The 16303-nt window shown below is 39.7% G+C and overlaps 1 protein-coding gene across 1 annotated transcript in view; it reads right to left on the bottom strand.

The window, feature by feature from the left end:
• ZDHHC2 (zDHHC palmitoyltransferase 2) overlaps positions 1-13228 on the bottom strand; it is a 67910-nt gene extending 54682 nt beyond the window's left edge. The window contains exon 1 of the mRNA XM_079142767.1: positions 12898-13228. Coding sequence (XP_078998893.1) covers positions 12898-13024 — 127 coding nt within the window. The 5' untranslated portion in view covers positions 13025-13228. The remainder of the gene's footprint in view (positions 1-12897) is intronic.
• Positions 13229-16303: the final 3075 nt, after the last annotated feature.

Here is a 16303-nt window from a genome sequence, read left to right on the forward strand (position 1 = left end):
TCTCCAGAGGAAGGAACTATGTAAGGCTGTAATTCCAACCTTTGTGCTCGTAATGGAATAGAATTTACAGAGGTGCACTTGAAGAGATGAACTAAAAGATTTACAGCAACACTGGCACTAGCAATAATTGCAACGGTATAACACTGGCTCATGATATCAATGAAAACAAGCAAGGCTATCAAACTATTTGCTAGCTTTCTCTTCAGAACTGGATCACTGGGCAGCATTTTTTCTTTAGCAACTTCACAGTTATTTTTATTAAGTTCTCATACAAAATCTTTCTTTGGTCCCAGCTTATATCACATAATGCCTTTCCCTTCTTACTTGCAATAAATTATACCCTCGCCCTATGCTGCATTTATGTATAACTCCAGCAAAATCTGACACACTGCTGAAACAATAGGTATATTCACTTGCAACAAAAGCAAATCATAACTGTGACCTACAGATGAAGATTTGCTACTTGCTACTTTTGTAAGACACACTATAACAGAGCAATATACAAATACCACTGGATTATATCTGAATGTATTCATTAATGTACATGAGAAGTTATAAAAATTGTGTAAGGAATTAAAGAATACAGCCATCAATATTTGGAATGAGTCTCTTCTGCTCAATGTGAGAGCTGCATCTCAAGTTTCCTGCTGGGATCTCTCTCCTAATTATAAGTATAGAACTTTGGCTTACACTAGACCTGCAGGCACTACAAAAACCTTGCTATTCATTCATGAATCACAATCAGTCCCTGGGCTGCAGATTAGGATCTAGTCCATAATTAATACCAAGGGCTACCAATGCATCTACAGAATGTATTTCCCACTTCACTCTACTGACCGGAGCTTACCCAGTTGGAGTACCATTTGCACTTGGTAACAAGTTTTTCTTTAAAGGATTTAAATTTCTGTTACCTTTCTACTCTGGACTCTGGTTTCTCAAAAATGGGTTAAATTCTTGGCTGCACAGTAAGCCAGCTGCTCTCAAGTTTTCCACTCTGAGCATGCCTGATGGCCAGGATTGTTGTCATGGACAAAATGAGCAGTAATGAAGGCAACCACACGGGCAAAATGGGACTTTGCATAATTCCCTGCCCATCAACTTTCCTGCTGAACCACAGTAGTAAAAAGTATTGCAATGACATTGACACATCTCATGGATACCTCTAGGGACCTTCAAATTTCCACATGTTTACAAGGGCATATACAGACTTCCCTGGGATCACATTTCCATCAAAAAAAAAAAAAAAAAAAATCACCTGCTCTGGAAAAAACTGTATAGTAATCCTCAAAAAAATTAACACAGTGGAATCCATGTTATGTTTATGTTATCCATAAATTCCACTCCTAAGTATATACCTAAAATAATTTAAATCAGGGACTTGAATAGTTACTTTTACATATTGTTTATAGCAGCATTATTCACAATAGCCAAAAGGTAGAAACAACTAAAATGTGTATCAGTGAATGAACAGATAAACAAAATGTGGTATTTATATGCAATGAAATATTACTCAGCCTTAAATATGGAATTCTAACACATGCTACAACACAAATACTGAAGACATTATGCTATTGAAGTAAACCAGATAAAAAAGTTCAAAAACTGTATTATTCCATTCATATGCAGTACTCAGAATAGTCAGATTCATAGAGGCATAAAGTGGAATGGTGGCTGTCAGGGCTGGTAACGGATACCATCGAAGGGGTATAGAGATTCGGTTTGGGAAGATGAAAAGGTTCTAGAGATGGATGGTGCTGATGGTTACACAACAATGTTAATATACTTAATGCCACCAAACTGTACACTTACACATGGCTAAAACAGTACATTTTTATGCTATGTACCATAATCAAAAACAAAATAAACTGCCTCAGAGTCTATTCTGAACCACAAATTAAGTTAATATGCAACTTCAGTTAAAATTTTCTTTCTCATCTCTGGTCATTTTCGCATGGAAGTTTTTGTCATTTCATATTTTCAGGAAAAAAAAATCACAGAAGTTGCTGGGTGTTGCAGTGCACACCTGTAATCCCAGTGGCTCAGGAGGCTGAGGCAGGAGGATAGTGAGTTCAAAGCCAGCCTCAGCAAAAGCAAGGTGTTAAGTAACTCAGTGAGACCCTGTCTCCAAATAAAATAAAATACAAAATAGGACTGGAGACATGGTTCAGTGGTCGAGTACCCAGGGGAGTGCCCCAGTAGGGAGAAAAAAAAAAGGAAAGAAAAAAATCCCAGAAGTTATATGTAAGAGAAGAAAAAAAGCTTTGTTCAGATGCAGATGCCTTGCTGGGCATTTCCACTTATGAAGTAGCTCATTCATGAGTCTGCCCAGATTCTCAGTGTTTGAGATCCAGAAAAATGCCAGGGCAAAATGACAAATTCCACTCCTCCTTGACCTTCTACAGTCAATACAAGTAAGTGAAACTGTGAATGTAAAATCCTAAGACTCTGCAGCTCTTGGATACTACTTGCTACATCTATCTGTCTCAGATTGATAGCTTTAAGTCAGAATTAAAGTACATTCAGTATTCTCTGTTTAAGAAATCTGAGGCAAGGAAAGAAGAAATTGAAATACATTTTAGAAAGTCTTTCTTGTTTTTAATATATCATGGGTAATAATTTCATCAATCTAATGGGAGGTTTTAGTTATCTGAAAACTAATAAAATAGATTACAGAATGTCTGGGCAAAGCTAAGTTTGAATGATTCCTGCAAATCCATTTCATTTGTTTTTTAGTGATTGTTTTATAAGCACATTGGGGGAATATTTTACACACTTTAAATTGTTATTATTTATTATTATAGAAAGATCATTATAATTTACTAATCATCTTTTAAAATTTCAAATCAGTTCTACAATGTTATGATTTAAATCCTTACTATAAATGTTGAAGTCCAGAAAGAAAATATTTTGTTATATGTGAAATCATAAAAATACTACAAACTTATGAACATCCTGAATGAATAAAAAATAAAAAGCTAAAACAGATAATCCTTTCACGAAGGATTCAATGTTCTTTGATGCTTGAAATGTCACTTTGTTCACAGGCTCAAATTAAACAATTTTGCGGGCATTCATTCATTCTTCATTTTAAAAAGCAAATGTCCTGAAAGCTACTACATGTTAGCTTGTCAGGCACCAGTGCTACGATGACGCACAAACCAGACATGTTTACCACCCATGACATTTTCTGTATATCATCTCCAGATAAAAAGAAAATTAAGTTTACCCAACAGAGGAAAGTCTTTTAATTTTAGACAGAATTATTTCAGACATCTGGCAATTCACATGTAGGCATATGTGACTTTTTGGTAATGCTTTTACATTAAATCCAAAAGTCAATAATAAATTCATAATGGCTGAATGTCCACACTGTTCAATTCTCAGGCCTCATTTTACTTGATATATAAGTACATTTGTCAAAAAGTCAATTCCTCTCTCCTCCTGGATGCCCTTCCCTTGATAGGCTCCAGGAAACTGCATTTTCTTAGTTTTCTTCTGCCTCAGGGGTTATTCCTTTTCAGTTACTTTCTACTCAGTTCCTAAGTTCCCAATGTTGGCCATCTTTGGTCCACTTCTCTGATCAATTTACAGTTTGTCTTTTGGGAGAACAAATTGTCTGTTGTCGAGCCTTTAAATCAATTTATATGCTGAAGACTTCCAAACTGATTCCTCCATTCTAGACCTCTCCCCCATATGCCAAACTCCTATATGACACTGCCTCTCCAGCATTTCTATTTCAACATCTACGTATCCATTACAAACCAAGGCAACCCCTCCCCTGTGACTCTGCTCTACCCACAGCCTTCTGCATCTTGATCGATCTCCATCTTTCCAGTTGCTCAGGAGAAGAACAATGGAATTATTTTTGGCTCTTTTCTTTCACAACTCATATTTGTCAGAAAATTCTGTTGTCACTACTTTAAAAATACATCCAGAATCTAACCACATTTCACCATTTCCAATACCCACACCATATTGAATCCACCATCATTTCCTCTTATACAGTAGTTCAGGTTCTAGGGCAGCCAGAAAAGTGGTTTTTAAACCTAATGTCACTTCTCTCCTCAATGCTCTATAATGATTTCTCATCTCACTCCAATTAAGGCCAAAATCCTCATGATGACCTAAGTGGCCCTGCACGAGCTGTACCTCTGCTCTACCTCTCTGATCCTATCACCTCCTTTTCCTTGCTCACTTTTCTCCAGCTCAAATGATCTCCATGCTCCTCCTGAAAAATGTTGGGCAGAACCCTGCTCAGGGCTTTTATAATAACCACTCCTTCTGCCTGAGATGTATTTCTCCTTAACACCAGCATAGTCAGATCCCTCAGGTCCTTCAGGTCTTCACTTAAGAGTCCCCTGCTCACTTCTGCTACCTGATTTAAAATTGAAACTTTCCCTGGCTTCCCCAATCCTTCTTGCCCTGCTGTTTTGCTTTTTGTCATGATGATTAGGACCCTCCAACAAATTATATAACCTACTTATGTATGTTTCTTATTTGTTCTTCTCTCCATTCCAACTATAACATAAGCCCCAAGAGCAGTCAATAGGTGTTTCCTCAATGAATGTAAAGGGTGTCCCAAAAATGATGGCTGGTCAAAATGCATTCAATTCTTGGATTTTATATTTTGAAAGGGCAAGTTTATGGCAGCCTACAGTGAATCACTGCCACCTTTTCCCCTCTGACATACAGTTCTCAGTTCTATATATATTATTTTTCAGTATGTAGTAGTCATGGAATAAGCTGTATTTCATTTAAAATGTACTCTAACTAAGGTCACACTGGTTTCTGCCCTCTATCTTTCCACATTAACTGACCTCTCTAGGCATGCCCTAGATAATCACAAGTCATAGTTAAATGCATAAATCCCTGACTGCCTTTCTTCCTACTACATGTCACATCAAGTTGCCCACTTGGTAATAAACTTGACCACTTATTGGCCCCTGCTACTGGAAGCAGGCTTATTACTTTCAGCTTGAAGTTCATAACTGAAAGTCTTTTCTCTATAAATGGCATCAGGTGTCTCTTGTTACATCTCAAGCTCAGCTGTTCTACTGCAGGCTGTCTTTTCCACTACAGTACTCAACTTGTGGATTATGTGTACATTACAGACATTATTTTAAATCATGCCATCTCTCATGCCTCTATAACTGTGCTGAAAGACCACACTTCAGATGCAGTTTCCTACCTCTTTGAGATAACCCACGGGCCCCCAAAGGGATCAGGGGCACAATCCGCTCTGGGGTTTTTGTTTTGGTGCTGGGGATTGAACCTGAGGCTTACCACATGCCAGGCACAGGTTCTACCACTGAGCTACGCCCCAGCCCCTAGTCTGAGTTTTAAGTTACCTCACTCCATACATGCCCTTCAAATTCAAGAAAATTCAGTTTTTGACATAATGCAATAAACACACAGACACAAATTTAATTTTATCTGTACCTAAGAAAATAGACAACCATGACAAAGCTTTTTGTTGTTGTTGTTGTTGTTTTAATAGACTCCTCTGGACTATCCTGCTTCTCCCTTGGGTAGCAATGCTGGTGAATAAATCCAAAGAGGTCAAATTAACTTAAAGTACGGCAAAAATGCTTAATTGCACACTTCACATGGAGGGAAATTTCAGGATACTATGGGGAAACACTGGCAGAGAAATAAAATCCAGGTATTTACAAAAGCACTTCATTTGTATTTTTAAAATGTAATCAATGACATAGCTAATATGAACAACCATTAAGCAGAGAAGCACAGAGGAGTGCTGAGATGATAAACACAGCATATATATTTGCTTCCCAAATAAAAATGGATTGGTGTCACCTTGGGTGCTAGTATTTATAACAATTTTAAAAAGTTATAGTCAGGTGAAAAGTCAAATTAGGAAAGAGGCTACATAAATGTTACAAAAATGTGGTGCTATAATTTTTAAAGGAAAACCCCCAGGCCATCCGAGTTGGCTTCTTTATTGCTATCATATACTTTTTAAGACAGCAAGCCAAGGCATAGATAGGTTCTACCACTGAGCTACACCCCCAGCCTCTAGTCTGAGTTTTACGTTACCTCACTCCACACATACCCTTCAAATACAATGAAAATTTACCTTTTCCCCACTGCCCCCAACTCCTTCCCTCTGCCCTGATAATTTCACTTTTTCCATTCTTGGCATCTGATTGATGTAACAATCAATACGTGTTAATCAAATTCCCCTGAAAGAGTTATAAAACATATTTCAACAGTTTTTCTAATGGACTATTAAAAACTTCAATTGTTATGTTTTTATTAATTCTCTGTAGTATTTCTAAATTATAATATGCAATAATATAATTTCACATAATGTTAAAACTGTCTTCCTAATGATCTTTGAGATTTTGCTTTCCCAACAGACAGCATTAAGAATCTATGCCATATTCTAATCTGTCATTTTCAAGTTAGACAAGGCAGTTATTTTTACAGTCATCACAAAGAGAGTGCTGGAATCTCAAGGGAACCATGAACCCACCAATTCCTACGGAAAAGAAGGCTGGGAGATGTGATTCAGCTGTCAAAGTACATGAAATCGGCAGAACAAATTATGAAATCTAAGTCATAGTTCTATTTTTCTGTGAAGGCAAATCACAAATTTTCCATCAAGAAAAAAAATCAGTGGGGGGAACATCGCATTGACCACTCCTCAACCCCTTGTCTATTAACCTCTGGAATATACTTCCCATTTTTATTGTTGCTTTGTTTTTTGTTTTCTTGCTTTATTTATTTATTTATCTTTCTGGCACTATTTTTCATCATGGAAACCAGAAGAGATCAAATACCCGTGCTTGCTGAAACCCACTGCCTGTGACATGGATGCAACAAGTTGCACTTGGCCTGTGGAGCTGAAGCTCAAACCGTCTTTTCAAAGCTGCAGACAGCACGGTGGTTCCACAGCTCCTTGGTGGCTGGTCACCAGCACAGTGGTTCCTCCAGAAGGCCATTCCTCCACCAGTATCATCTCAGTTTGGATTCATCAACTTTCTCTTGGTTTCTGTCCATTTTCCAAACTAGGTCCTCCAGTCTTTTCATGGATTCAATGAATTTTAGTCATGAAATTCTCTGCCCAGTTTCACCCAAGTCACACGTGGGTCCTGAGCTGACAGCAGAGTAAATGCAGACCAGGCATTTTGTAAGAAGCATGGGAGCTAAAACAACTATCCAGTTCATATCAGGGGCAAAAACTTCTGGTCATAAACTTATTCTGAGTTTTATTTATATATATATATATATATATATATATAAATTCATATTTATTTTATATATATTTACACACACATATATAAAGATATATATAAGATTATATATATATTTACATACACACATATACAGTAAAATTTATAACATGATTTGAATTCATTATTACCTAAGAGTCCCATCAGTCTGTGTTTACTGATTACCCTTTCACATTGGTCCAACAACCAACGCCCAGGTTCCCAGGAGTGCTACGTGTCATCTTCCATTTCTACTCTCCTACCACTTGCCCAGAAGTGTCATTCTAAAAGGCAATACCTCTCTCCTCCTGCCCAAGCTGGCAGAGGCTTCCAGTTTTGTATTCTTGCCACAGGCAATATTTTTTCTTAGCTATTAAGAAAAGATCACCATGAAGTTCTCCTCTAAGTCATTTCTGGGGAGGAAAACACCTGGCTATTACAAGGGGTCAATGAATGGTTTGGAATGACCCTTCTGCAAGCTTCAGGAGTTGACTTCTTTCTAACCTTGTGGATCACTTTCCCTAGGGAAAATTACCTTGATTTAAGAAACCTCCCTCAGCTTCTAATTACTAGAAACACTTAAGTAAGTATTTAATGGCATGAATGTCATTTTCAGGAAGCTTTTGAAAGCAAACTTTTCTACAATCAACCTTAGTTTAAATGACGTTCTGAGGGCAACATCCTATTCTCTTATTTATTTCCATCACGTAACTGGATGTTCTCATGCCCCAAACAGGTTGAATAAGACTAGGTAAAAAATCACAAAAAGATTAGTTTATTTAACATTACATCCCTACATGCTGCGACTATGTTAACTGCTTTATGTAAATTATCTCTAGAAGAAATTAAAATCAAACAGTAATGATGTGTTATCTATATCTAATACAGCAAAAGAAAAATAATTCAATGACAAACTAAATGAAACCAAGAAAAAATTAAGTAGTAGCTTTTCTTCTATGTCCCTCCCTCCCCCTGAACCATTTATATTGACAAATGTAGTATGGATCAAGGATTTGGAACATAGATTGTACATTTGAATTTTAGATCTGAAAGAATGTTGACATTTTAAGCCCTTGGTTCACATAACTTCAACTTTTAAAATATTTAACAATATCAAGAAAAATCACAGAATATATTTGACAATATTATTGTCAGTAAGAAATCATTTTTAAAAGAATTTAGGCATCAAATGTTTTATATGCATCAGTTTTCTATGTATGTGTCTTCTGTTTGATTTCAAATTATTTTACCACATATAGACAGTAACATCTGTATCCCCAAGGTTATCTGTCTGCTCTTAAAAAAAATAACCTTATGTCCTACATAGTTTATAAAGTGATCATTTACAAATAATAATAAAAATTCCTTTTCTGTTTGGTTCAAATTCATTTCATGTGGGAAGGCACTTTAGAGACCCATCAATTTCCATCTTTGAGCTTGCAGTGGCCTTGAGTTAATGGTAGATCAGAGCCTAACAGAATATAAGATTTTATATATTTTATCCTCAGGAATACTTGTGTACATGAAAAATAGAAAACATAACTATATATCTATCAAATTGGTCCTTAAGTTTGTGGATTCTTTTAATTCTTAAACATCTCCAGTAATGTGTGGAATATAATAAGAGATTGCAATCATTGCTGCGGAATGTTTATTAAGAAAGATTATTTTACTGTGAATTAAAGCCTCAGTGATCTAGTGGTATAAGTTCTAACATATCCTAAAAGTAGCAAATATCTGATTTGCCAACTATTTTTGTCAATAAAGTTTTACTGGAACACAACCATACCGGTTTGTAAAGTATTTTCTGTGGTTGCTCTCCACAACAACAGAGCTGGGGAGTTGCAACAGAGACCATGTGGCTAGCAAAGCCAGAAGTATTCACTCTCTGGCCCAAATTATATAGCCTTCTAAAACTCTGAAGTCATTGTATAAAGGCTGTTGGCTTACTTTAAAAGCTGTGTTAACTCTTACTAAACAACAATTACAATGAGAAGATTAAAAAGACTTGCTAAACAATTTCACTTGGTTAGGAGATTTGGTGATGCATTTGTGCCACAGCAGTGAAAGTCACAGCTGACACCTTCACTGGGTAGCTTGAAGAAAGGACAAAATTTGTAGCAACTCTTGAACATTTAATTGCTTCATTCATAATACAGGAAGAGGTTGGCCTAGAAGACCTCTGAGCTCTTCAGTCTTCGTGTTTTTTTTAAAATGACTTAAGAAAAAGCATAAGCAAACATGGAACTATATGAGTGTATAACACAACAGTAAAGGTCTCCTAGCACCTGCCCATAATGAGAGTAGGGAAGTAATACACTGTAGAAAAAATGGAAACCAAAATGGTTAAATGAGAATATGTGGCAGTTTCATATAACACTCTTGAAAGTTTTTAGTAAATTTGAAATTATAACAAAATGAAAGTTTAAAAATAGTTACAACGATTACAAATGTTAGTATTTAAAAGGAAAACTTCAATTACCTTCTACAACAAGCAAAGTTAACTCAATAACTACCACAGTGGATCTGTGAAACATAAACAGGGTCCAGTATGTGCACCAAATCAAGCATGTCTGAGGCTGTGAACTACCCTTCTTCCTCTAGTTCTGCACCCTGAAGAACAACCTTACAAATTTTATCCTTTGAATTTATTATATGGAAAAAAAGACAGTTAATAATTAAAGAAATCAAAGACAAGTAAGACAAAAAAGAAGCCAGCAATACCTGAAACACTTGACTCTCACACTATCTGTATATCCCACATATTTTATATATACACATATTCCAAAAAGTTATTTTTATACAATACAAACATGAAGAAAAATTTATGCTAACTGAAAAAGTGCCTAGAGAGCCACACACATGCACACAGTTAAATATAGAAACTAACTGTAATGAGGAATCATTATCTCCAGTTTCCAAGGATACCAGGATAAGCACTACTCCTAAATTGCAGTTCACTCAGCAAAGGGCACATAGCAATTTATATCCAGGGTCATTCCTGGCCGACAGCAGATGTGGAAGGAAGGACCAGGGCAAATCATCCTGTTTGTTTGCTACCTCCTGTACTTTTCAGCCCTTGACCCCCACACCTTTTGGACCCAACCCTGGCCAATGTTTTATATGAGAAAAATTTTAAATATGACTATAAATAGCAATTTCCAAGAGGGGGAAAAACCCCAGAAAGGGCAGGGCAAAATGAAATGTGATTAATGCTAGGAGTGGGGGTGGGGGCTGGCATTCCATTTTCTTTGTTTGTGAAAAGCAACCAAGGCTGGTTTTGTGCATCAATCTAGTTGCCATCTTTCCCAGTGCCTAGAAAAGAATTATACAGTTAATCTCAATTTCACACCCAAACAAGGTTATGCAAGGCTTTTGGAGTTTACTATTCCCAAACTGCCACAGTCTCTAGAATCAAATTCAGCTTCAACTTGTTGTCTTCTAGACGCTAGGATCTAAACCTTTCATGATTACTTCCTTTTGTGTTTCTATGGCAATAAAAATATAAAAACTACTTTCTGACAACCTAGGAGATATTGCCTCAGAATCATTTATTTGTTTACTCAAGATCATTTATTTACCTTTCCTGGCACTGGGGATCAAGATCACATATTGATTGCTTTCACTGTGAGAGGCATGTGTGCCAGGCCAGGTAGGCAGTGACAAGGAGTGGCAGGAGACTTCACTTAGGATCACCAAGTCAAGTATCAACAATAGGCCATGTCACTTACATAGTGTAAAAATAGGCATTCTCCCTCTTAGTCAAATTGTCAATTATGAAAAAAGTGATGTGGATTTTATGGGTACTTTAGGTTTGTCTTAAACATAAAGTATATATAAAAATATGGTTCATATATAACAGTAATTCCTCACCCATCACTAGTCTAGCCAATACAGCAAGACCACCCATGTAGCACCTGGTACCTGTTAGAGAAGAAAAACTCTTTCTGTCTTCAAAAGCTTCCTCCTGATGGACATGACACTGTGCCAGGCTAAGCTTCTTAGCCTAATGTGATAATACAGGAAAATAAGCTGCCTGTTTTGATAATGAAGCCTTCTAGGACTTTCCTCCTTTGCACCAGTTAATTGAGATTATTATTATTTCTACAAGGTGAAGGAATAAAATCCAACAAAGATTCCTAATAGTTATGTAACATATGCAGTATACAGCAGTAAGGCAAACTATTTTAATATTAACTATTAATATAAAATTGCAATGCTTTTTCCCCACACATTCCTCACTTTGTTCCTATACCTTATATGTGACTTGGGATAGCACATCTCTAGAAGAACTGTCATGAAGATGTCAGTACAGCGCAATCTTTTTTTTATTTTTCTTTTTTTGTACATAGTCTCATTTTTTTCCTTTTTGGATTAAGATTGTCTTTAAATCTAGTAAACAAAGTACTAACTGCAGATCTTAAAACTATTAAAAATTATATGAAATGGGTAGTCTCAATTCTCTAAAAAGTTATGTCAGCAATTATTTTGGTGAATTATTTGGACCCTATTTCTTAATTTTGAGGTAAGATTCTAACGTCTCAATCTTGAACCTTTAAAAATGTTTAAATTCTACTAAATAGGCCATTATTTAAGCTTTTCCTCTTTTCCACTCTAGGCTAATGCTTATAGAGCAAAACACTTTGCTAGGAGGAACACCAAACACAGAAAGCATCCACAAGTCACTGGCAGAAAGACTGCCCTCTATTTTAACATTTTATTTTTTCCGATAACCCAGATCAGCTTTCACAAAATCTCTGAAGTAGAAGCCAGCATAATTGCATTCCCTGCATGTGCATAATCAACTTAAAAAAATAAAAAAAGTCTTCCCATTGAAAGTACCCTACCCACCGATTCAGGAGCCTCGAACTTGACTGGGGCCATTTGGCTCCGTTGATACAAAAACCTCAGAGGATCTCCCCTCCCCATTATCCTCACATCTAAGTGATGGTCCTGTGTACTGCATGTCTTCGAAAATACTTTTTAGCAGCTCATCGCCCTCCAACTCTTCTTAACTAGAAAGTATCCAACTGGCAATTCTCAAATCATAAAGGTAGCTAAAACGCCCCTGAGCGCTGTCACAAATTTTTAAAAAGTGGATTCATGACAACCAGAAAAGGATCTGCCACCAGAGGCCATCCCTTTATGGGTCTGGCGCAGCTCGGATCCTGGGCCCAGCTCCCGAGCCCTCCAGCCTCCAGCGTAGCCTCCCGGTCTCACTTCTCCGCGGAGGCTGCGGGCAGCTGAGACCACAGTTGTCGCGGGTACCGTCCTGCCCATCGAGGGGGTGTGGCTGGAATGGCGGTGGTTACGGAAAGCAACGGGGGTGCTGGGCTGCGTGTGTCTGGGATGGAGGTGACACGGTAACCCGAGGGCTGAGAGGGGAAGGCAAGGGTAAAGCGAGTGTTAGAAGGTTGCCCGGAGGCTGCTGAGGGCCGCGGTGCCAGCGGAGATGCAGCTAGTTGGCAGCGCCCAGGGCGCAGAGGAGACTGGGTGGGGAGAGTGCAAGTGCGGCGGAGTGCGCTGGGCTCCGGGCGTCCCGGGACTGTCGCGGTGGGCCGCGTAGGAGCGAGGGAAGAGCGGGGAGGCTGCGGGGAGGGTAGCCCTCCCTCCCGGGACCGGAGGTGGGCCGGAGCGCTGGCCGGCGCCGGACGCGCGCACTCACCTATGCACAGCTGGACGGCGTAGGCGTAGTAGGACCAGCCCAGCAGGAGGCTGATGAAGACCACCGGGATCCAGTAGAGCACCCGCCGGCACCGCCGCCTGACGCTGCCCGGGCCCGAGGGCGCCATCTTCCAGCCGCATCCACCTGCCCAGCTCTGCCGCCGCCGCCGCCCGCGGGCCTGGCTTCTGGGCGGGCTGGCCGCGCCCCGCGCCCCAGGCGGGACGGGCCCGGGGGCGGCGGCCGGTTGCGCCGCGGCTACTGCCGCCGCCGTGGCGCTAACTCCCCATCCCGCAGCTACGAGCCAGCGCCGCGGACTCCCGGCTGCTCAGCCCGGCGGAGGCGGAGGCGGAGGCGGAGGCGGCGGCTGCGAGAGGAGGCCGAGGGGGAGGAGGCCGACGAGGAGGAGGCGGGAGGCTGTGCTCCGCCCCCGCCCCCCCACCTCCCTCGGCGCGGCCGCTGCGCCCTCGGGCGGGCTTTCTGAGGACTCCGGGCGTCTCTCGCCCCCTCGCCACTGGGTGCCCACCTTGGCCCCACTGCCTCCGGGTTTGACCCTGAATTCCGGGGTAAACTGGTGGAAATGGGAGCTCCGGGGCTGCTCGGCATTGCTCATAGGGATTGCGGGTTAGAGGACAGAGTGACCCTCCCCAGGCGCCCGCCTCTCTGGGCAGTTGGAGAACAGGAACCGCCACACTTTGGGTCGGACGCGCGCTGGGAAAGGGACAGGGGCGACCTTGCGGACCCGGGAGGGCTGGCTCTCCGCGGACGGGACCCTGCACCTGCCCCGGGCCAGCAGGGCACCGGTGCTTATCGCGATGAATACGCCCCTGGAACGTCGGTGGGCGCTGAGGCCAATGAATGTCCTTGCATCCTGCTTGGAACATACTCGCTTCAAGTTGTAGGCGCTGGCAAACTGATGGAGGGTGGAGAGGATGCGGCCAGGTAGTTGACTTGTGGAAATACCGTGTTTGGCCGTGAGAAACACTACTTTATCTACTACCCTGAATGGGTGTTTTATTTATTTTTCTTTTCTTTCTTTTTTTTTTTTTTGGTGGGGGCAGTGTCAGAAATGCCCTGCTAAGGGGAGTTGCAGAGTTGTCTTCAGGTGTGTAAGGGGATGTGGAGCGAGGAAGAAGCATTTTGGATTGTGAATCCAGAGACCACTGGAGTTAGTAAAAGTTGTTTACTTGGAGAATGTTAATTCTTTTGCTAAATTATTTAGTGATTGTAAGAGTAACCATTACCACTGCCCCCTCCCAAGAGTCTGATGGTTCCTGCATGGCACTCTTCCCCCTGCACTCCCCCCCCTTCGTTATTACAAAATTTTCTTTTGTTGTGGCAGTTCTAAATTCAGCACATGGCTGCTTCTAAAGTGATTGCTTAAAACGCTGGAAGGGAACTTAAGGGTTCCCTTAACTTACCGGTTTTATAATGGATGAATAGAAAAAAAATACAAATGCTTCTAAGAGAGTTTCCTTTTTTTTTTTTTTTCAAGTTTATCTGATTATAAACGCATCTGATTCCACAGGAAACCCCTTAAATCAATGTAGTGTATCTGAATTAGAAAACAGAATTATTATATGAAATGACCATAATTTTACTTAACCTATTGAATATGTATATTTACACTATGGAGCAACCATATTAAATGAAATTACTTCATATTCATGTATGAAGGTCTGATTTACAGGAATTCAGTCAAAGAAATTAAGCTCTCTTTTGTGATTAGTTTTTGTGACTGGATTAAACAGCAAGCTAATCTCTACTGAAACAGCCACTACATTACTCTCACGATCTTTTCACTTCCATTCAAAAATGCATAGAAAATTTCTATAGGATCTTGAATCATCAAAATAAGAAAAGTTCCATCCCACTTTGTTTTTCTGTAGCACTTTATATTCTTTTTAGACATTCTGCAGGGTAGATGAGTATAATAATATAATTTTCCTTGAGTTCTCAGTTTTTCCCATGGAAAAATCCTTGTGCTTCTAATCATGATAGACTAAGGAGGTTGGGGGTGAGGCTTAGTGGTAGAGTGCCTGCTTGGCCCCTATGAGGCCACACACAAAAATAAACACAAGAGACTAAGCAGAATTAAAAGTCCCTAACAGGACTGAAATACCTTGACATTCACTTGATTCAAAGTCAGTAGTGACTACTGAGTAATAAAAACAAGTTTCACCGGGAGCCCTGGAGAAGGTGCAAATCGTGTGTGCCTCCTTAGATACTGGATGCTGCAATGTCCTGTGTTGTTCCTCATCTTACAGGGGCTTAAGATCGAGAATGGAAGGGCATTCTTCACAATTTTCATATCATTTTTTAGCCTTTTGGAAGATTGTGCATATGTAAGTTTGGTGGCCACATTTTTATTACCTAAAATATTATTTAATTGTTCATATTTATATTAATATTTGTGGAATATTTTGCAACTTTTTGGCATTTTAAGGGCACAACTATTTCTGAGTTCTGCATTCACTATTATCTTTAAAAAACATCTAACAGGGGGTTGGGAGGTACAGTGGCCCATGCCGGAGAAAGGAGGATCACAAACTAGTTCAAGGCCAACCTCAGCAACTTAGACCCTGTCTCAAAATAAAAAGTAAAAAGGGCTGTGGATGTGGCTCAGTGGTATAGTGCCCCTGGGTTTAATCCCCAGTAATAAATAAATAAATAAATAAATAAATAAATAAATAAATAAATAAATAAATAAATAAACAAACAAACAAACAAATACATAAAAAATTCTGGCACAGGAAGAATTGTCTCTAAAGCCACACACCAACATGATTTATCTTCACATAGTCTCTAATTAGCATACACACAAATATAAGCTCTTTGGTCAGTAGCCAATCTTTTGATACCAAACTGGAAGGACTGGAAGGATTACTTTTATTTTTAAGAATAGGCTTTGATTCCCCCCTCCCCCTCTTTAGGATTTTATATCAACAGAAAATATTTTTGAAAGTGACAATTAAGAAACTGTACTAGAGAGTTACTCTTCAGAGAGATACACAAGTTTCAACTCACCAATTTTAACTTAGATATGCAGAAGTCACAAGAAATTGTGGGTTTCATGTGTAACTAAAACTGACATGGCCAGTTATGAAAAAGGGAGTCTGCTACAGCAAAGAAAAGAGAGGGCAATCTTAGGGGAAAGAAGAGGGAAGGGGGCAGCCAGGAAAGGAGGGTGAGGGGAGAGAGCACCTGAGAAGGGGAGAAAAGCCCCTCACCTGTTCCCCCCAGGTCCTGATGACCATAACTCCATGCTTACCAGGCTTGTGCCTGGATGCTCTGTGTGCTCAAATTCCTTAACGTTATTCAACTTTCAAAATTTCAAATTCCTATGATTAGATTCTGCTTCCATGAAAAAAACTAGATTCTTCAGTTCCCAAACCTCAAATCTATCTTG

Source organism: Sciurus vulgaris (genome assembly GCF_902686455.1).
Source record: "Sciurus vulgaris genome assembly, chromosome: 5".
NCBI classification, from domain to species: Eukaryota; Metazoa; Chordata; class Mammalia; order Rodentia; family Sciuridae; genus Sciurus; species Sciurus vulgaris.